The 23951-nt window shown below is 37.5% G+C and overlaps 1 protein-coding gene across 1 annotated transcript in view; it reads right to left on the reverse strand.

The window, feature by feature from the left end:
• The window catches only part of mapk1 (mitogen-activated protein kinase 1), a 36198-nt gene extending 17213 nt beyond the window's left edge, over positions 1 to 18985 (reverse strand). The window contains exon 1 of the mRNA XM_053325014.1: positions 18550 to 18985. Within this exon, the coding sequence (XP_053180989.1) occupies positions 18550 to 18695 (146 nt within the window). The 5' untranslated portion in view covers positions 18696 to 18985. The remainder of the gene's footprint in view (positions 1 to 18549) is intronic.
• Positions 18986 to 23951: the final 4966 nt, after the last annotated feature.

A 23951-nucleotide genomic window follows, 5' to 3' on the forward strand; every position in this document is an offset into this window, starting at 1 on the left:
CCTTTAAAACAAAACGTATTATCTAAAAATGCACCGGACGTTGCTTGAATAGAGTTGAGTAAAGGTCGAGGATGGGTTAAGGTCTTAGCTGACAGTCTTAGTCCACACTACATTTCACCATGTTTACTGAGGCAAGCCCTTCAGTTCCTTGTCAGTTTGTCCAGGCCTGTAAAAGCAGGACGTTTGAGGAAGTACAAAGTGCACCGAGTCGGGTGTATAGTATCAGTACGTTCTACTACGAGTGTCTCGACCTGCTCCACGTTATCAGTCAACTCTTAACTTCTGAGAGGCTCTCGGGCGTTCAAGACTTTTGAACTTGAGAGCTACGACTTCCTTCATCAAACAGGGTTTTTTGATTTGTACTGATGTGAATGTGAGACGTCTGGCGGGGAGCAGAGCACACCTGGCTCAGCTGATGGCGGCAGCTGTCTCACACGGCTGACTGTAACTCCTCAATGTTTGAACAAGTGTTTTCTAGCTTAGCTCAACAACACGGAGCTAGAAACAACTTGTTAATAAGTCTAAGGACAGAATTAATTGGTCATAATCTAGGTAATTGATTAATCTTTTAAGCTAATTGTATGAAGAAAATGCCCAAAATTCACAAGCTCAAGCTTCTCAAATGTGGATTCAGTCTTAAAAAACATGTAGGCTTTTGATTCTTGATTGTACAAAAGCAGAAAATGAACATTGAAACATACTTTTCTTGCTGTAATCATTCCTAATGTTCATACGGACCATTTAATACAAGTGATACAAAGTGATGCAGGAAAAAATCCACAGTCCAAAAACAAAAGTACTTAAAAGTTGATCTAAAGCTAATATGAGTCAGTTTTGTCCAGATGAGTCAAATCAAGTAGATATGTTTCAATGTTACAGTCTCTTTAGTGCCAGAGTCTCTCTTTTTGTTACTATACTTTAATCGCAGCTCAACAGGGAAACACAAAGAGGGAATTTGATGCTACAATGACTGTAAATGTGGCAGATATCCATTTGATATGACTGACTCAGACTGCTGGAGCCTCATATTAGTCTCGCGTCTACTTTTAAATGCATTTTTGCAGAAAATGACTGTGGATTTTGGCCCCATCACTTACATTTAAAGCACATTTAAAAGGGGATCAGTGTGAACAGGAGGAATGATTACAGTGAGAAAAAAACCTCTTTCAGGGTTCATGTGAGCACCTGACTGCTGTTTTAAGACAGAGTTAAAATATTCGGAACTTGTCATTTAAACTTTGGAAAATTGGGGCATTTTTAACAATTTAATGAATCAGCAGATTTACCAAAAATGAGAATAATCTGAATTTGCAGCCCTAGCTGAAGCTTCAAATCTCAGTTAAATTCACTTGTCCATAACCAGGGCTACAGTCCTAACCTTTGACCTTTGGTACTTTGGATAAATTTAGCTCCGAAAAAGGATCTTATTTTACATCTTTGAAGACACCTTTACTAATCTAACTAGTGTCACTGGCTCAAGGTGCCAGTCTGTCTCGTAATTGAACTACTGTTCTTATCTCAGTAAAAGATGCCGAGGTCGATAAGAGCTGTGTTTGAGGTCTCAAACATGCAACAGTGAATTTAAAAGTGAGAGACAATCTGCTCTGAGCTGCCTTTCCTGTTTCCTCTGCGTCTGTACCGCTGTCTGAGCATGCTCAGTGCCCAGGAAGGAGCACACAGAGAGGAGGGGAGGTGAGGGGAGCGGAGGGGAGGAGTGGGGTCTCTGTTTCCAAGGAGATGGGAATACAAGGCTTTATACTGCAACCGCTGTGTTATGCAATCGGGCTGTTACCATGCCGACGTTCAAGGGGTTGGGTTGAAGGAAGAAGAAGAAGGAGAAGAAGAAGAGGGGGTAAAAAAGCTCACCATGCTTCAGGGCAACGCATACCGAAAAAACATCCAGATATGTACGTCTGTGCACCAAGTAGGTCGGCGTCACAGAATCCAACAGTTTTTAAAGGGCTTTAAAGGCAACACGAGCTGGAGAGACACGCTTAGATAATGTGCTGATAGACAGAGATAGAAAAAGAGACAGATTGATAACAATATTGATCTCTGGAGGGAAATTAAATCGTCATAGCAGCCAAAAACAATGACATCATATTCGTTTATCTAAATTAATAGTAGTAACTGTAATCTAGATGTATTAGTCTAATGTGACGCCAAATTACAGCAGATTATCAATCACGCCAATGATTCACATATGTTAGTGTATTTCAATGACGTGATGAAACTAGAGCAGGGCGGTGTCATTAATTCAGATCTCTACTTTAAATTTTACTAGAATAATATTACGCTGTACAAGAGATATTATCATCATGTTTGAGATCTTAACTAAATTTTTTTTTTTTAAGCAAAAGTGCAGAAAAATGATCAGATTCTGAGTTGAAGGACAGCGGTGAAGGTTTGGTTGTTATCCTTTTTGTGACAACTGTAGAAAGAAGAGAAGCTGGTGGACATTTGACGATGGGATTTTTTTTTTTTAAATCTGGCATTTTATACGGCAAATAATGTTTTAAAAAGACCTGAATTTACAACAGGTGCTTTGGAGGAAGGTGCAACTTGAAAAACAGTGAGAAAAACTCCTGCAGCACTGTTTCCTGACTACTGGAATATTTATGAAATCACAAACGTAGCAGGAAAACAATTACTAAATGAATCAATAATGAAAATAGTTGCTTGGTAGTAGCTGTTTTTTAAAAATCTATACTTAATGAAAGCTGACGTACATCATTAGCTGTCTCAGAGGTGTCGTTGTTAGTTGTCAAGCTCCAATGATCATACAAATACAACGTAGCTGTTTGTGGAGGACATAAAAAACACACACCCAAAATAAAACCGAGGGTCTGTTCGAAACCGCATACTTTCCTACTACTCGTACTTACTCTGACGTCATAGGAAGTATGTAGTGTGTTTCAACTGTGTAGTATGTGATTTAGAGTATGTGAGAAGTTCCTGGATGGTTTACTAGATTCACCAGAGTATGCATCAAGAGCTGACTACTCACACTCACATTACCCAAGATGCAATGTGACTTCTGAAAAAAAAAAAAAAAAAAAAAAAAAAAATATATATATATATATAAATGTCACAGATCACCACCTCGGTGGTTTCAAGTGAGCTACAGCGAGGGTATGTTCGCTTCCTGTTTTCAAAATAAAAGCACCAATTCTGTCATTATAATTTTCTTAATAATAAAAAGGTAACGGGTGTTTTATTTTGTGAAAATGACAGGAAGTGCGTTACTCGCTACGGCTAACTCCGCATTCACAGGAAGAACACTTTAAACAGGTGTTATTTGGACACATTAGCGTCACATTGTGGATCTAAAGGGCTACTTTACTTTCTTCCTAAAAAGGTTAGAAATGTGGATAAAGTGGTTTATTTACAGAGTTAGAGCTAAAATGAAATCAGCTTCAGCCTGATGATTTCAGCTTGGGTAGGGACGAAATGCATTGTGGGTTATCGTGTAGTTTACTGCAGTGTAAACGGTCTGCTTACTATCTGGTCCTTTAGTGTGTAGTGTGTAGGATGGAAGTATATAGTATAGTAGTATGTAGTATGCTGTTTCGTACACAGCCCAACTCCGTTTGCACATTTGGTCACTTGGAGGATTTATCCACTATCACACATTTGGCTTTATCGCTCTCTTCTTTCTGGCTCATCATGACACACTTCCTGTTTCTGTGTAAACTAACCACAATAAGCAGGTTTGAGCAAGATTCATTTTTTACTCAACCTTTGCATGGGTGCATGATTTTTAAAAAATGGACTTATGGTGTTATTATATATGATAAGCTGGCTCTGTGATGGATCTGGTGCCTCTCTGTTTGCCTGCTGTCTGTGTGTGCTCAGATAAGCTGGAGCCCTCCTCCACTAAAAACACAAAGGACGCTAAAAATATAAAACACAATAAAAAAAATAAAAAAGAAGGAGCACAGAGAACCATTTGCTTATATACAAATGTTCCCTTCATAGCAGAAAAATGCTGTTGGTAATCCACTTCAGCTCACTTTCCTGGTCTCATTTTAGCATTTACTGTCTTAAGAAAAACACACACCGCAATACTACCTCTGTACTACACTAACAAGATTTATTCTTTTATATCATTTCACATCATCAAGGGTTTCATTTTCACAAGGGAAATCCTCAGAAATGTGAATAATAACCAGGCCACGATCTCGCTGCAGAAAAGAAAAGAAAAAACAGACTTTGAAGAAGTAAGTTTGAGGATGCAACCCCCCCCCCCCCCCCTTCCCCTTTCATTTCACAACAATTAACTTACTGAACTTTAGATATTATTATTATTTTAATATGTTTTGTCACCGGCTTGATTTGGGCTTTATGTAACCATCAAAGTGGAAAGAGTAAGAGTAAGAGAAAGAGTAAATGAGTGTAAATCCTGTTTATGTTAATGTCAGCGCTAATGAAACACACCATCACATCAGGATCAAGGTGCTTCACTGCTGCGTCTAAACCATGTCCTGGAGCCAGCATGGTCATAAATATATATATATACACATTATTAATATTAACTAACACTACGAGGCATATTACCATTGATAATACCAATATTTAAGATTTATCTGGTGTCTTTGTTTCCATTTATCTTCATTATATATGATTTTATTTTGAAGGTGAAGCACTTTGTGACTGTTGTCTGTGAAAGTTGCTATATAAATAAACTTATAAATAAACTTCTTTTAGTTTAAAATAGTTCATATTATCTGCAAGTCTCAGTCGATTAATCAAAAATGAATCTGCATCTATTTTAATAACTGAATCATTCTTAGAGGAAGTTGAAGTTTCAGCTGCTAAAATGTGACGATTTAATGCATTTCTTCGTCATACATGAGAGTAAACTGACTAGATTTGAGTTTTTGGACTGTTCGTTGGATCCTTTGACTCTGGGAAATCATAATGAGCCATTGTTGGGTTTTTACATTGTTGCATGACATTTTAGGTCTCCTGAAGTTGGAGAAGATCAAATTCTCCCTCAGAGGTTCCTGTGACAGGTTCTATACTCATTGGAGACCATTACTTAAATATTTAGATGAGCTACCAGCTCGGGAAGTTTCTTTGTAAAAGTCCATTGCATGACCATGCACAATTTTGCCCATTTAAGTTCATTGAATGTTATAAAAAGAAAAAGAAAGAATGCTATGTCTATTTACTCATGTACTTCATGACTGTCTGTCATTTGATAAATAAAAGTTTTAAAAAAATGTTATTTCCTGCCTATTTTTGCCTCTTACTGGACTAAAAACATACCAAACCATGACCTTGACTGAACCGTGACTTTGCTGTATTGTTACATTCCTGCTTAAAAGTCTTAATAAGATTCATAAACTCCTTCTGACACATATACGATTTCCTTCCGTCCGATATGAAGCACAGCAGCTCTCATAAATACCTCAGCCCACCATCATTCCTTCATTACTCTCTACCTGGCTGCCACTCCCTTATATTAACCGCTGTATGACTTCAAGCTCTCAGCACTGACCAAACACTCGGACCTCCATATCTCATGTTATGTTTGAGCTCGTTATCAGCAAGGTCGTATTACAGTAGATTAAGTAAGAAGCCGGAGGAGTCTCTACATCAGCCACATTCATTTGGTGGAATTTATTTTACATACGGCTAAATTCTGCCAATTAAATGAAGCACCCTCTTGAATAATAACCAGTTAACATGAGAGCTAATAGGACAATTACTCTTTTATATACTAACAGTAATAAAAGTGCTATAAAAATACTAGCCTGTAATGCAATTTACCTTTACTTGTGTTTATGACTCTCTTTTTATCTGCTTCTCACTACTATAATGTCTAATCCAATAAAAAGGTTACACCCAGACTAAAATCAGCTTTAAGTTATTAATTCAAGTTGTTGATTGACAAGAAATTAACCTGCAATGATTGTGACTTTTGATTCATCATTACAGTTCTTATAATCGTGCAAAAACTATTATCCGCTTCCTGCTTCTCAGATGTTAAGATTTGAGAGTCTAAATCTAGAAGAGGAAACACTTCAAAGACTCCTTTCTAAATATAGTGAATTATGTAAATTAAATTTAACTTTTTGGGATGCTTTGCTTTGATAATAGCTTTGATATTTAAAAAAAAAGGAAAAATACCAGCAGATGAATCAATAATTAGAATAAAAAGACTCAGAGAAGAGTGCAGCAGCTGTTCATCATCACTGCTGGAAAAAAAAAAATCTGCTTACTGACGATTCATAAACAACCTGTTTATTAAACTGCACTGCTGATTTATAACTTATGCCAGTAACTTGGAACATTAGCTGAAGGGATGGAAAAGCTCTGCAGATCTTCAAAAGACTGAAAGAAAAGTTTACAAAAGAAACTATTTGTTTTATATGTAAATACTCGGCCTGTAAAGTCATTGCACAACAGACGAGGCACAAAAGAAAACCACCACGACGGTATGGAGGTTGATCCTTGTAGTTTTGTGCCTGCATTAGCGCTACTTGACTTACAATATGAGTCAAAGCTGCAGTGCTCATGATGCAGATGTGCTCGGTGCAACCTCAAATTCCTGCAGGCTTACTTTGATCTAGAACTGAGGCCTAAAAGATTAAAGCTGACCGACCACTTCTGTTATTTTTTTTACTTGTGGCATGTGGCTACAACACAAAAGACATCATATTTTACTCGCCAATGGAAGTAAAAGTGCTTATTTGAAATATGTGACAGCAGCATGCAACAGGAGTCTGCTAATAAAATGCATCAGTGTCGACTTTAAAGCAACGAGCAGCGGTGTTTGTTGAAGCAGAAGTCGTGGAGGACTCGTCTTCTTCGGCAGCTGTAATCACCCCAAATTACACAAATGACATCTCCTTCTGAATTGCACAACAGGATTTCAGAGAAAGAGAGAGAGAAAGAGAGAGAGAGAGTGTGTGTGTGTCAAGGCTCTCATTCTCTCCTTCCCTCCTTCCTCACCATTGGCTGTGGAGTGGTGGTACTGATGTCAGAGGCAGAGGGGTTGCCATGGAGACGGGCGCCACAGTGGCATTTCAAGAGGAACGGATCATGGCAAGCAAAAAAAAAAAAAAAAAAAAAAAGACACAACGAAGCAGAGCGTCGTCAGCGGCTGAGATTTCGAGACGGGGTCAAGGAGTCAAGATCAAGATCGCGAGGAGTCGAGGCTCAGCACGAGGACGACGAGAATGACGAAGGATGAAATGATTACCAAACGCTTCATTATCATAAATAAAGTGTGGCTGTGATTGGTGGAAAATATCGATTTCTTTTAATACATGGTACTCTGAGGCAAAGACAAAATGTATATAAAATGTCTGAGTACTTATTCAAGAGTAGATTTAATACATATGTAGCGACTTGATCTGTTTTTTGAATTTTTAAATTGAAGATATTGTAAACATTTTGGGCTGAAAGTAGTATAGTCGATCATTTGTTTAGTTGACTGACAGAAAATCAATTGTCATACAGCTAATAACCATTATGAAAATAGTAAGTAAAAAGCAATTTATCAAAAAAATAACATTTTAAATAAACATTTTCTTTTTAAAAATCACTTTTTTGGTCATTTAAATCTGTGATATAATATCACAATGAGAACACATTACTCCAATTTCAATGACTTAACACTAGCTGCCCATTTGTTTTATAACTTTTTTTTTTTTTTTTTTAAAGATTTTTTCGGCACAGACGCCTTTATTTAAACTGTAGACAGGAAACAGGAGATAGAGGGGGGATGACATGCAGCAAAGGACCTCCGGCAGGGATTCGAACCAGGGTCTGCTGCGTAAGTGGCATGCGCTCTAACCGTTGGACTACCTGCATGTCTTATAACTAATTTTAAGATTTGACTTATTACTTTTAAAGCCCTTAAATGGCTTTTATCTGAACTGCTCTACGCAGGATGAAAAATGGACTTTATTGATCACTGGCTAAATGGTGAGTTAATGCTCAGGTTTTAACAGTCACTCAATTCATTACCATTTTTTTGTTTCTTTTGACTGGTGAGTGAAGCTAATCTAGCAACATTTAGCTGGTGTCTGGTGCTATTTTGTGCCCCATCTACACCAAACCAGCAAACAGGAATCTGCTTTAAGACTAAAGAGGACCAAAGCTGCTTTCTACATCAATATCTTTTTTTTTTTTTAAATCACTTTTGAAGAATGGCTTTCTTTACAGTTATTATGCATATTTTCCCTCTTGAGCTTCAGTGCTGTGCTTTGTTCTTCACGTTATGCTCGGGTCCTGCTCTGCTCTATTTTTGGGTGTCAGCTAGACCGTTGTTTTTGCATGTTCGTCCCTGGTGTTTTGTTTGTGGTTTTTGAGTTTGGACTTTGTTCCTCTTTTGCTCCTTGTGTCTCACTGTTTGTTCATAGTGAAGCACTTTGTAACACTGGTTCTGATAAGCTCCATACAAATGATCTATTATTTGTAACTAACAATCGTAATAATAATAATAATAATAATAATAATACCTACAGGCTGATGTCTGGTGGAGATAATGATAATGCTGACAGAAATGAGAAACCTTCCTGCTGTTTTTATTACTCCAACTAGTAGTGGGCGGTATACTGGTACACGCCGAATACGGTGTATATTTTTGTTATGATATTAATTGTTAATGTAGCGTCATACCGGTGTATTTCATCACACAACGTTAGGAACGCTGCGTGACACTGTTTCAGGCGGGACCCTTTTCAGTGTTGCACTTCTTGCTGCTCAACAAATAGTAGAAGATGTTTGCTGGTCGAGTGAGTTACCATGACGATAGATCACGCATCACATCCTGGTTTTTAATAATTAGTCAGTAAACTCAGCATCGTCTAACGCAGGCTGGAAACTTTTATTTACAGTTAAAACATTTCGCTGTGTGTTTCAGCTTCTGTCAAACTAACAGAGCTGCAGTGGCGTCCTGTCTAAGCTTTCAAAATAAAAGCTTTGTTATTGTGATCTTCTTATTAACAAACAAAGTTCGGGCTGTAAATTACGGGAGATTCCCGGGAGAAAAGACAAAACGGGAGAGCCGCAGGAGATGTGTTGGCAGCTCTGATATTACTAATATTCACTCATCATGACAGTAAAGTAGTCCATCCTAAGTCAATCTACTGCAGTAGAGTAGTAGTTCCTCTCTCAACCAGTAGAAGATGTTGTGAACAGCTGATTATGCATGAAAAAAAAAATACCGTCATATACCGTGAAACCGCTTTTATTTTGAAAAATACTGCGATATACATTTTTGGTGATACTGCCCAGCACTAACTCCAACTTGACATGACTGTGGACAAAAAGGTGCAATTTGATGATCAGATATCTTTTTAAAAATATAAAACTTTATCTAAGCCACTTCAGCAGCATCCCCCCCCCCCCCCCCTCACACACACACACACACACACACACACACACACACCATGATCTAACTGTTTATGTGGGCGAGTTGGAAACGCAGAGTACGCCAATATCATCATCATCATCATCATCATCACAGAACTGTAACACACAGCGATACAGTATCTTGTGATTGTGTAAGCAGGGCTGCGTGTACCAACTGAGGCTCGTGTTAAGAGGCTCGGCGCAGCGTCAATCTGTGCAGCCCTTTAGCTGCTGCTGGAAAGCCCTGACATGCAACAACCTCAACAAGAGGCTATTGAAAAAACTAAAATAGGCATACTCTGAAAATGACACACACACACACACACACACGCACACAGACATGCCTCCCAGTCCAACTCCCTCTTTTCCACACAGTCAAACTCCTTTTTTTGTAATGCAAGCACATCATAACATGGACTCAACACTTTGCAAAAAGTACAAAAGAAACTTCTGGCAGTAAGTATGTTAGTCTAAAAACACTTTAAAAGACTAAAACTTAGATGTTTTATGTCTATAATGGCTCCCGAAAGTTCCCAAGAAGCAGAATATAATACAACCGCAGCTCTACTGACATCTTATGAGGTTACAAAGACTTATTAGAGCTGCTGAAAGCAAAAAAATAAGTAGTATAAGTCGGTTTTTATTCGTTAACATACTAAAATGTTGCTGTCCAGAGCAGTAGGCAAGTCCAATTTAACTTGGAAAACATATACAGCAACACCCAGTATCATGTTTCAGCCTCTTATGAAGACCGATATGAGAACATAAGACTGTTAATAAAGATGCATTTATCAAGATGTGGTTTTTGCATTGGAGCTGGTTTGAAGTCCAGAGTTGCAGCTTATAGGTTGGCGCCATCTTTGCCATTTGGAGCCAGGACCTTTCAAATAAGGAAAGGCTCTGGAAACCATCCCCATCAACTTAACACTAGCTTACTGGGAACACTGAGCCATGCAGTTTTGGGGTCAATGTTAACTGCTTTATCTAGGTATTGCAATCAAGTGGCGTTTAATTTACCAAAATGTTGCGACAATAGGCGAGCAAACTATAAATCAACCTGCACAACACGAGTCAAAGCTGCTGTAAGTCTTCAAATCTTATTAACAATGCCATCATTTCTTAAATGAGCAACAGCGAACTTATTAGAGGGCCAGAATTTAGTACATGAAACCATAATGACCTGTTGAAAAAGATCATTGACTTCATACTCCTGGAGAGAAGTTTATGCTCTTTTGAACGGGAGTCATTCGGAGCCAGCATCTAGCAGCTATCAGCGGCATTGATCTTACAAAAAGGTATTCACGCTGGCTCAGCATTAAAGTTGTGGTAGTTGCCGCTTGATTGATGACTGAAATCTAGTGTAACGAAAGCTAAAGTGGAAGCGGAGAGTGATTTTGTCTTGATAAATCTACTCTAAGGTGGGGTTCAGATCAAGTGTCGGTGACAAGACTAAATGACTAAATTTCTGTGGAAAGCTTGCAAAGGGAAGTTGCATTTGTGATGATGACTCTTCAGAAGTGTTGGTCGCTGATCAACACATCTAGATTCTTGCAAGATAAAAGGCAACTTACATCAGAGTCATTGGTGTGTTACACCACATTGATCATGTGGCTTTGTTATCAGACATGAAACCATTCACCGATCAACTGAAACTTAAATGGCAGTTACTCTGATTATTAATTGATTGTAGAGGTTTTTGATTTTTTTGTGTACAAATGCCCACAATTCACTGCTTACAGCTTCCCAAATGTGAATATTTTCTGGTTTTCTTCATCTTCTTATTATACTAAACCAAATTATGGCTGCAACTAATAACTATTTTCATTATTCATTAATTTGTATATTACTGTCTCTATTAAATGATTGGTTGTTACGCCTCAGAAGTCGTCCTCAAATGTCTGCTTACGATCAAAGAAACCAGAAAATATTCACATTTGAGAAGCTGGAACCAAAGAATTTGGACACTAGTTTCTAAATAATGACTCCAAACAACTAATGAATGATCAAAATAGCTCGTAATTAATCTAATAGTTGTCGACTGATCAATTAATCAGGTTTTCAACTGTTAGTCGGACAACACAAGCTATCTAAATACGTCACATTGGGCTTTCAGATATTGTAATTGACATTTTTTCCACTATTTTAGGATTATCGATAACTGCCCGATCGATATTGATCATCACTATGGCTCTCTACATGTCGTATACGTTGATATGAACCACATCTTTCCAGTGATCAAACCCTAGGATACGCTTAGTGTGTGGTTTTCTGTGTGTTTAAAAGTAAGCGAAAATAATTCAGAGTAGCAGCAAAAGAGGACAAAGACTAGAGAGATGCATGTTGTCATGGAAACGGTAAACAGCATCTTAGCTTCTGGCTTCAATGTGAAATTTGTTAGCTTTTTTTGGGCTGTTATTTGATATCATGTGAAAAGAATGATCTCAACTCAAGGTGGCTCACTTTTTTTTTGAGTCATCGGTGCTTTTTTAAAAATCATATACGCAATCTATCACTCATTTTTGGAGTGCTGGAATGAGCATCCACTTTTTATCTATGTTCATTTATGACTCAAGAAACAACCTGCAACAACTAGTCAATCAGCAGAAAGTTAAATGGCAACTATTTTGATAATAAATTCATCGTTTTGAGGCCAGAAAAAAAAAGGAGCCTAAATGATCTTCCAACTTTTCAAATGTGAATATTTCTGTTTTTTCGTCCTCTATAATAGTAAACAGAATATCTTAAGGTTGTGGACTATCTGTCAGGACAAAACAAGACACTTTAGGTTACATATTGGGGCTTTGTGAAATGGTGATCCCCATTTTCTAACATTTTATCGATCAATAAACTCGTCGATTAACCGAGAAAAGCATAACTGTTGCATTCCTACTCGAGGTGTGGTGAAGATCAATGTGACTTACAAAACTATTTTAAGAAGCAAATCCATCTCATCTCCACCTCTCTCCTAAAAACATGACCATGTACATATCCATAATCTTATTCTTTACGTTATCTCAATGTGAGATGTGTACTTTACTTAAAATATCACAACATTCAGCCTAAAAGCAGTCTGGTGTTGAACTCGTACAGTAGAAAGCATGATACAGAAGTAATGTCTTGATGGGTTAGGGTTAAGGTTAAATTTAAAAATATATTTCAGATGCAAACCCGAGTGCAGACTGTAGAGTACAAACTGCACCACTTTCTCTGGCTGCTGCACATCAAAGAAACATGACCAACTGACTCAAAACCACAAGTTTCAAGACAGGAACGTAGCAAGACAAGTGCAATGAGGCTGAGAGGCTGACACATCACTCGCTCCGACTGCCTCCGAGGGGGAACGCAGGCAGGCACGCTAAAAATACAGACCAAACACACCAAAAGTAGAGAAGAAGAAGAAGAAGAGGGATATATTATGTGAACATGAGTGAAGATCTCAGGAAAACTTAGAGGATAGTGTGGTTCTCGTCTTGCTGGTATAAAAAGATGTTGATACAGCGATTTAATGCCCACAAGAAAATGATTAAAACTGACTTACAGAGCTACAAATACAGAGGGAATACATTCTTAAAACTCACTTAACAGAAGCCCTCCTAAAAATAAAACAGGTCATCTAAATTCTCTCTCTCTCAAAATGTGGCTCTCATGATCCACTTCAGAAGTTAAAAAAAGGGGGGTCTTATAAAAGAAAGAAAAGCTCACATTTACCGGACTAGTGACGTACTGGTAACCTGTTTTTTTCCACCAGCTGGGAGAATTTGGCATAACGAGGGGATCCAAAACAAATGTAACCTTAGTCAAGCATGGTGGTGGACCTGCCTGTGCCTGCTGCTGTAATTTATGATCTCTGATGCCGGGAAACTGAGCGATATCTAAATGAGCCTCTTTCTTTTTCTCGTAAATCAATTTTTTGGTTTTTTTCCCTCATTGTCTGGTTGAGATTCACTGTTCCTTTGGAAGATGATCAAGACTCATATTTTAAAAAAACAAAAAAAGGTTTCCTAGCTCAATGATCAACACGCAACTTTTGAGCCATCGAGACGCCAACGCTTTGGTCTACAGTGAGATGAAGCGAGCGATAATAAAAGATGCTTTATCAGAGGAAACAGCAAATTATTAACATCATTACACAGAAAATAAGTGAGTTTCACATTATTACTGAAGCAGCTTTTGACGTAACCGGAAAGAGAAAGAAGTGGTAGATAGCAGGTGCACGGATGATGCCCCCCTCAGATATCTGAAATCAGATTGGTTTAAGACTAAAGAACCGTCACTCATACCCCACACAGAGGATCGACTTGGGTGGCCTTCCCAGGTTGATAAAATCCAAATTCCAGTTTTGATTTTTCCATTAGGACGCACAACTGTGGTTTCATAATGCAGCCAGACTTCAGCCAAGCTTCAGCCCCCAGAAATGCTGCCAAGTATAAATATGACATCACTGATAACTGTAGACTCAAATCACTGCTGTGTCTCAAATCACATACTTCTGTAGTAACTCTTAATATTTTGAGTGCATGAGCTTGTTCCAACTGTATCCAGATGGTGCACTCAGAAGGGTCAAAAAGTTGAGTGTGTAACTATGGACGCTTACCAGAAGGGGAGGAACCACTGGTAACCAAGGACGATGTAACTACAGTGACAGTCACGAAACACCACTAATCAACTATCATCAGCTGTGCCGGCACGCTAAATGGGCTCAATTCCTTTAAGGTATCAGTACTCAAAATATATCGTCTCCCGTCAAATGATTACTGCTATCAATCCTTTTTGCACCCAGAGCTAGAACATATGACTATTTGTACAGACTTGCTCACAGCCAATCAATGCAAGCGTTCTTTGCTTTAATGCGACATGTGATTGGTCCACTGCCACAGCAGCTACGACCCGTCTGTGGTGGTGAAGTCATGGTGAATCTGAGTTAGCGCACTTAGCAGTTCAGCAGCCAAGATGCCTCCTAAACGCTCTAAAGTGTGTCTACACTACACGCCTGTTACACCAGATAAAAGACAGAGCACTTATGGCGCTTTTCCACTACACAGTTCCAGCACTACTCGGCTTGACACGGTTCCAGGAACGACCTTTTCCATTACAAAAAGGTACCTACTCAACGTGGACGGGGTCGTCATAGCACGGCTCTGCGATACTGCCGTGACTTCGTTTTATACGCGACACAAACACATAAACAATGGAGGACATGGAGGCGATGGTGTACTTGCTGCTGTATGTGGCTTTCTGTCACACACAAAGCAACAAAATTGAGCCGTATGACTGTAACATTGTTGCCGGTATTTAAAAATGCTGTGTGGGACGGCTCATGACTCTTCCCGTGACAACTCTTCTGACCAATCAGTAGCCGGCAGTCTGTTGACGTCACATTTAGTATCGGCTCGGCTCGCTTGGAACCTCAGCAGAGCAGGTACTAAAAAAGTAGCAGGTACCAGGTACTATCCCTAGTGGAAACGCAACAAAAACGAGGCGAGTCGAGTCGAGCTGGAAATGTGTAGTGGAAAAGCGCCCTAAATGTGTAATGGGTATCAAATGAAGTACACAGTTGGTGTCTGTATCACTTTAAGGATACTTGGATTGGTACTGGTATCGTAATTTTTTAAACGATACCCAGTCCTAGTCGACCAGCTAATGTTTAAAGCCATTTCTCAAACATTTTCTTGAGAAATATGAGAAATGTAAAGTTAAAAATCACACCTGTAAACTGTTAATTCTTGGTCTATGAAGTGTCATTCAATTGTTGTTCTAGATAGTTACTGAGAAGTGGTCGAGGTTAGATGATAAGCATATAACCTGAAGTCAACAATTCCTGGCAACAACTTGGTTAGGTGTGAAAATTCACATACGCATTTTAAAACCATTTTCTCAAACAACGAAAAACAAAAATCAACCACATGAAGCCCCTGATGAAAGAACAGATAAAGACAAAGAGTACAGCTTACAAAAACTGAAACAACAGAAAGTTCAAGGAGTAAAATGTCACAGTTCACAGAGCAGCCCACACTGACTCACTAACAGGTAAAAGCAAAGAAAGAGAAACACAACAGCGAAAAAAGAAAAACCCCTTTAGGTTACCACAGCAGCATTAATTATCGGTTAATTGTTCCTTTAAAAAAAACAAGAAGCACTTTCTGTTTTCTTTGTGTGAGCAAAGTTTCAAGAGGAGGAGGAGAATTCATGGCAGCTAAAATTACTGCCACCATGTCTGAACTTAATTTTGCTCTTGCTGGCATGTTTGGTCAAATATTTTACTAATATTTTACCGGCTGTGTGCGGATGAGCTCTGTTACCCTAAAAAGAAACGTATAAGTGATCATTTAGTGTTATTTCTGTCATTGTAAACCAAGGAAAGGCTCATGCTTTGGATTCACACATTTGCAGCTGAAGGGTGTACTACTGAGGCACTACCAGGATGTTAAGTTATGTTTAATTATCGCCTGTTTTCTATTCATTCTTTTACTTCTTCATTTATTTAAAAACATCAATGTATAGCTGCCAGAATTCACTGAAACACTACATTTGCACTTGAACTACCTGCACGAAAACTGTTGGGCAAGTAAAATTAATTTATGACTGACTAAATAAAGTAAATTCATTTAAAAAAACTTAAATATACACTATAATTTTAATAGTTCAAAATGTTTTCAATCACTCTTCTGTCAGCTGAAGCAGTTTAGGAGATATATTTATCCATCTGGGAGTCATGATGGATGAAAACATTATATTAACAGGTATTACAGACTAACTTCTTGATTATTTTGATTAATAAGTCATTATTATTGTAGTGGACAATGCCATAAATATTGATAAATGCACATTAAAAGGTTACCTGAATGTATTTTGCTGTGGTTTTCAGTCAAAAACATACAAAAAGGTATCATGTTTACAGTGATGTAAAGCAGAAAAAACAGCAAATCTTCACTTTTGATCATCTGGAACCTGCAAATATTTGATATTTTACTCTTTAAACAACTTAAACGATTAACCAGCAATCAATATTGTGTTGTCAGAGCTGAATTTTTAAAAATAATTACGATTTGAATTGTGGTTATGTCATCCAGTTTGGAGCAAACCATCACTTTACAGCATGAAGCACTCACTCTTAAGTGTTATTGACTCTCTTTAAAGCTAAAGCAATCTCACAGACAACTCTTAACCAACTGCACACCGAGGCTTTAATGGCAAAATCTATTTTATCTGGTCCGCTTGCCTTTAAGCTACCAATATGTACTAGTCACCAGTAGTTGATCAAACTGTGTCTGTGTGCTTTTGCTGAGTTTTTCCAGCGACTCTAAAACAACCTGCTGTGCCACTTCTCTTCTCTGTTAGGCTGGCTATGTGTCAAAATCTCAGAAAACTCAGCTCCTCTCACTACAGAAGAGAAAAACACACACACACACACACACACACACACACACACACACACACACACACACACACACACACACACACACACACAACTACACTGCTGTTGTTTGACACTAGGACAATATATTATGTAATGTAGTACAGTGTGCACATTTAGGGTCAACTACATTTCCACAGGCTGAAGAAACAACAAGACGATACACTGAAAATTAGGTTTTTTCTTCTTTGAGGTCGGTTATGATGATGTATACTACAAATTTACAATTCCCTAAACTACAAGGTGCCATTTTAATGCAAGAACAGGGGATAAAAATCAACATACCGACAAATAAAATGCTACGTAAACTGACTTTTGAGTGGTTTGTCTTCACTTACATCACGGCTATATAATCACAGCATTGCATCAGGTTGAAAATACTACATCCAGATCATGTTTTTCCTTCATATACTGAATATAATCTGCCTTCAGCATCAACTTCTTGAACCAACAAGTAAAACCCCCCTGAGATACTCCTACAATACATTTTTACTAACTTATTATGCAGATATCACAAATTAAAATCTAGTGTGTATTGATACTAAGGGTCAGAATATATTACTGCTGATAATAAAAGAAGAAAAAATGAGGTCTAGTAGTATGAGATTACTGTAAATTCACTATTGATTATGAGTGAAAACCTCTGTTATGTTAAAAAAGGAATTTTATATTAACATAGGAGACAGCAACCACCAAAATGTCTAGTAAAAATCACTGTAAAATTAAAGTGGAGGCTTGCACACACCCTTTTATATACAAAGCTATGGAAATATTCTTCAAAATAAAAGAAATTTGATCATTTTTAAATGCTTGTATGTTATGAAAAAGATGCCATAAAAGCTTATTACTAATTTGGGAGACAGAAGAAGCCACCACAAAGTCTATTTAAACCACTGTAAATTTAAAGAGGAGGCTTGCACACCCCATTTTATATCCTAAGTTGTACAAATAGTCTTGAAAATAAATCAAATTTTATCATTTTAAATGCTTGTATGTTATGAACAAGATGCCATAAAAGCTTATTACTAATTTGGAGACAGAAGCCACCACAAAGTCTGTATAAAACCACTGCAAATTTAAAGAGGAGGCTTGCACACACACCCTTTTATATCCCAAGCTGTACAAATATTCTTGAAAGTAAAGCAAATTTGGTCATTTTAATTGCTGTAGTAACTTATCTGGGAGACAGAAACCACCACAATGTTCATAAAAAGGGACTGTAAATTTAAAGTGAGGGGGGTAGGGAGGGGAGGGGGGGTATTGTACACACCCTTTTAGATCCAAGTTGAACAACATAACATTAAAAAATAAAGTAGAATTAGTCATTTTAAGTGCTGTATGCTATATATAGAGACACATGATGATATAAAAACGTAAATTAAATGACATTTGTATGCAGAGGTATCACTGATACAAGTTTATAGTTGCTAAATAAGGTGCAATGACTTCTTGTTTGTGACTCCTTGTAGCAAAAATATAACAGATTTGAGTAATAAATGACCAAATTGAGCCTTTTTTCTCCCCTCTCTCTGTCTTCATTTCACTGACATCAGGTTGACACTGTTGCTCAGCTAAGTTGCTCAATTGTTACAGTAAAATATACAAGTTAGCTCGTGTCAAATGGGGTCCAAATTGAAAAAAACAGGGTCTAAACTCTTGTAGTCATTATGCAACTTGTGTGCAAAATCATATACAATAGCTAGGGTGGGTAAAAAAAAAAGAAAAAAAGAGAGAGAGAGAGTCTTCGAGGTAAGAAGCAGACTTACCACACCATCCCGTAGGCTCCCTCCCCGATGTAGGAGAGGTTGCTGTACCGAGGGCCGACGTCGAAGGCCTGCCCGCGGACGAGCTCCGTCCCCGGCCCGGGGCTGGGGCCGCAGCCTGCAGGAGCAGACACAGCAGCTGTCGCCATTATGAGCTACTATGTTTCTTTTTCTTCTTCCTTTTTTTTTTCTCTTAAATATATATATTTTTTTGTTAAATGCTATATTATATATGGTAACAAATAAATACTAGCCGCTACTTTTAAATAAATAAAAAAAAAAGAAAGAGAGAGCTGTTTGTGTTAATGATATCCGTCGTCGCTGTGACTTCTTTCTGCAGAGTTTACGGTGCACCGGAGGCCTTTCGGGACGTGTGGAGTGATTTTTTCTTTTTCCGTTAACGTGCTTTCTGAGCGACCACACCGCTGCTGCTGAGCTGACGCAGGCAGGAGCTGCAGGAAATAAAGGAGGGTGGTCATGTGATCTGCTGTTTTCTTTTTTTCTTTTTTTCCCCTTTCCCTTTTTTTTTTCTTTTTTTCTAAATGTTGTTTTGGATGACTAGTGTTGCCTTCAGGTACTGCTGCTTCCACTCACAGAGTAGCAGTGATGTTTTTCAGTCTTTACCAGTGATGGAAAGTAATTAAGTACATTTATTCAACATACTGTACTTAAAGGACAAGTACACAATTTTCAAGTATGTCTTAAACAGCAAGCAACAACAGTCAGATGGCTTTATAAGCACTGAAGGATGTTTTCACTGTAATAATTCCTCCTGTTTATATTGGCAATTAGGGCTGTGTCAATGAATCAATGCAAGCTTTCTTCGATTAATAAATATTAATAATTTGAAGACTTCCAAACCGATTTGTGTAAAAAGGAGTGCTGGCATTTTATGCAATTTAATGCTTACTATTCACATGATAGATATTGAATGAAGTACTCAATTTGTATAGGTATAACTTTAAGGGTACTTATATTAAAAGATCCCCTTCAAATGTGCTTTCAATGTAAGTGATTTTTAAAAAATGTTGTTTGGATGACTAGTGTTGCCTTCAGGTACTGCTGCTTCCACTCAGTGGCAAAATAAAAGAGTAGCAGTGATGTTTTTGAGTCTTTACCAGTGGTGGAAAGTAACTACATGTAAGCAGCCTACATTTATTAAATTACTGTACTTAAAGGACAAGTTCTCAATTTTCAAGGCTATCATAAAACAACAGTCAAGAGGCCAGATTAACATTTAAAGCTGTTTTTTCTTGCTGTAATCATTCCTCCCGTTCATACTGCCCATTAGAAAATCTCTTTATAATGCAAAGTTTAAAAGTTTATCTGAAGCTAATATGAAGCTTCAGCTGTCCAAATGAGTTAAATCAAGTAGATATCTTTCAACGTTACAGTCTTTTTAGTGCCAAAGTCTCTCTTTTTGTTACTATACTTCCACCACAGCTCAACATGGAAACACAAAGAGGGAATATGATGCTAAAAAGACTGTAAATGTAGCAGATATCCACTTGATATGACTAACTTAATATGACTGCTGAAGCCTCATGTGAGCTTCACATCAACTTTTAAATGTATTTTGTGGAAACACTGTGGATTTTGGGTTGTGATGATCTTTTACTAAACACTGTTAGTTAGTGCAAAAATGCATTTATAAGTTGATGTGAAGCTAATATGAGGCTTCTGCAGTCTGAGTTAGTCATATCAAGTGGATATCTGCCACATTTTTTAGCATCAAATTCCCTCGTTGTTTTTGCTCAGACAGTCTTTCACTGTTGAGCTCAAAAAGATTTTGGCTCTAAAAAGACTGAAATGTGGAACAAGTCTGTGTTAAAACAACAGTCAGGTGCCCAAATTAACATTGAGATTGTTTTTTCTTGCCATAATCATTCCTTCATTCCTCGTCTTCATACTGACCATGAGAAGATCTCTTCATAATGCATTTACAGCAGGATTATTAAAGTGTGCTTCTCTCATAAATTTAAGAAAGATATAGATGAGTAGTTATGAGAAACCTTCTTACATAATCTCAATTATTGAATAAATGAGCTAGACAATACTTAAATAAGATACAAACATATAGACATGCAAACAGATTTTTTTTAAACAGATATGAAGCACAAAGCCTGAGGTTTTTATGTTTAATATATATTATAGAGCCATGTGGATTTGGTGGTGGCCTGAAGTGTGAAGTGCAATCAATCAATCAATCAATCAGACTATATTTATTTCCTTTATGTTCTGTAACTACTGTTTTTATTCCTATATTTATTACTGACATGTTTATATCCTCTTTTTTAAAATCTATTATGTCTTTTATGTGTCTCATTGAATGTTTTATGAATCTTGTCTGTTGTTTTTATGTATTATCAGCCACTGGGTTGTTGTACTGCTGTGCAATGACAATAAAGACATTGAATTTAATTGAACTGAACTGAACTGAATTGAATTGAATTAATTAATTCATTAATTTAATTAATATAACACCTTTCAGACAGGTTAATGTGGTTTTAGGTGCTTCTCAGTTGATTGATAAGCTGATAATAAAACAGAAAAAGTGTAGACCGAGGACAACATAAAGAAAAGGAACACAATTTGAGACCAATGCAGATGAGAGAAAAAAAGAATAATATATAAAGATATAAAAATGTAATACAAAGTCTCAGGATTATAAAAATCTAAGTTAAAGTGACAGAATTTGTTTATTTTAGAAAAAAGAATGAGCGGAACACTGATGTTCTGACAGCTGTGACATCACAATAGACGAGTTCCAAATGATTCTCATATAGACTCTCATATAGAGTTATCACTTCATTTCCAAACCAACCAACCAACCAACCAGTAGAGGTAAGACCACTCTCTTACTAGTAAAGAATAAAACAGCTTTTTATCATGGATATTTCTGTTTGATAGACATGTATGGTGTTGAGAAAGAAGGGAATTCATTTTTACTGCATTATTGTGTCAAGAAAATTACATTTTTCATTAGTTACATGCAATATGTATTTTACTGATTTTACTAATCTGGAAGTGCAAGTTTACTTACTTTGTGTTTTGTGTAATTATATTTTGTAAACTGAAATTGTATGTGTGGATGGCATTTGTATTTTTTCTTTGCACTTCAGAAAAAAAGGTTTTGGGTTGTTGATCTCAAAGTTTTCTCATCGGGTTACAGAAAAATCTTATCTTGAGCTGATTGTATACTTTGCTTTCATTGTAGAACTAAAATGCTTGCTCCCTTTTAATGATGTTTTTATCATCATTATTATTATTATAATATTCAATGACTATAATCATTAAAATATGTATATTTGTCTGACAGATATTTATATTTAACTTGAACTACATTAAAGTCTTAACTCTTGAGTTTTCACTTGGTTTTCTTTTAAAAAAGTCAGTTAAGTAAGACAAATGTGCTACTTAAAAAAGTAATCGCCCTGTGTTTGTTTGTGTCTGCAGTTCGACATCGGTATACGTCATTGAGAGTATTTGATAGTTAAAAGTATAAGTAAGTTCAGTTCTGTGGAACATTGATCTCCAGAAGACATCAACATGGAGAGGGAAAGATCGAAGCCAGAGCGGAAAATGAAGAAAGGGCTTTTCCACAACCTTGTCCAGGACTGGGCCAGGAGAAAGGAGAGGGAAAGATTGGCCTTTAAACAGAAAGAAAGTCAGGAGAATGACATTGAAATGGAGAAGATCAGGGAGAAGGGAGAAGCATGGACCATGACAGAGGAAAAGAGGGAAAGAAAGATGGAACAACAGGAGAAGCCAAGAAGCATCATCGCGCAGTTCTTGCTCAAGAAGTTGTTCGAGAGAAAGGAAGAGAAAGAAAGACGGGCAGATGAACAGGAAGAATGTCAGCTGCAGGAGATAAGTGAAAGTGATGAAATGGCCAACATGGCAGATGAACAGAAAGAAAGTCAGGTGCAGGAGATAAGTGAAAGAGATGAAATGGGCCAGACAAATGAAGAGAATGAAAGAGAGATGGAACATCAGGAGAAGCCAAGAAGCAGGATAATCCAGCTCTTGGTCAAGAAGTGGGCCGAGAGAAAGGAAGAGAAAGAAAGACGGGTAGATGAACAGGAAGAATGTCTGCTGCAGGAGATAAGTGAAAGAGATGAAATGGTCAAGATGGAACTGGGAAGTGGCGAAAAGCAGGACAAGGAAAGAAAGAAGTGTGAGATAAAAGAGAGAAAGAGAGAGGAGAAGATAAAGAGAGAGATGGATAGAAAGGAGAGGAAGGAGATGAAAAAGCGTGAGAAAAAGGAAAAGAAGGAGTTAGAAAAGCAGGCCAAGGAGCAGAGAAAACTGCAGAAGAAGGAGCTTAAGAGGGTGAAGGAGGAACAAAAAAGACAAAAGAAAGCAGAGAAAAAGAATAAAAAAAGTAAGAAGATGGAAATGGAGAAAAGTGCAGAGGGAATAGCAAGCCAGGAGAGAGATGGAGAGGGGGGAGTAGGGAAGAGCAGCAAATCCATCAACAGATCCTACCAGAAGGAGTGGTCCATCAAACCCGGTGGTAAGAGAGTCGACTTTTATACTTTAACATAAAATTACACACAAGCATCTATTACAAGTATATAATATTACTGTACTGTGGATAGATGATCACTTTTAAATCTGTTATGAAGCTAAGATTTGAATATTTGGCTTATATACAGTTCATATTCTGACTCTAGACTTACCTTTCCAATATTTTTAGCTGCAGACATACCTGTTCAGTGGTTTGTGAAGCACCAGCTGTGGAGGTTGCAGCAAGGAATAGACAACGAGAAAGCGAAGGAACTGGAGAGGCAAAGACTGAAGAGGGAGAGGAAGGAAAAAATGAGGCAAGAAAAAAAGGCGAAGAGCAACTCAAAAGTAGGCAAAAACATATCACTGTGGACCATGGTACGAAATCTATTTAGGTTTAACACTCGCATACACCCCAAAGTAGAAGATGAATGTCCCATCACTAAAACTGACTAAGCAACCACCTAAAAATACCCCGGCAACCATCTGATAACACCCCTGACAACTGAAAGACTTTTGCAAATGCTTCACAACAACGTAGATTTCGGCTTTAAAAACCCTTAAATTCAATTACATTGTCAAATTGTGTTTGCATCTCTCACTTAATCGAACTACATTGCCTGATTTAATAGCATAAAACATATTCGGAAAAAAAGAAAAACATGTCAGATGTGATTAACACCTTAACCTAATCTAGCTCACCCTTACCTAACAAAGCTAACCACCTAATTCTAAGAAAAAGGGGAGTAATATGTTGTAATATCTATATGTGACTTAACCCTTTATGTTATCCTAATGCAGCTGAGCCTAATCTAACCTAATTGAATGGAATTTAAATGGATTTAAATTGAATCTAATGTGATGTTGTCTGAGCTAAGCTGAGTTCATTTTAACGC

The sequence above is a fragment of the Scomber japonicus genome, chromosome 9 (assembly GCF_027409825.1).
Source record: "Scomber japonicus isolate fScoJap1 chromosome 9, fScoJap1.pri, whole genome shotgun sequence".
In the NCBI taxonomy this organism is placed as follows: Eukaryota; Metazoa; Chordata; class Actinopteri; order Scombriformes; family Scombridae; genus Scomber; species Scomber japonicus.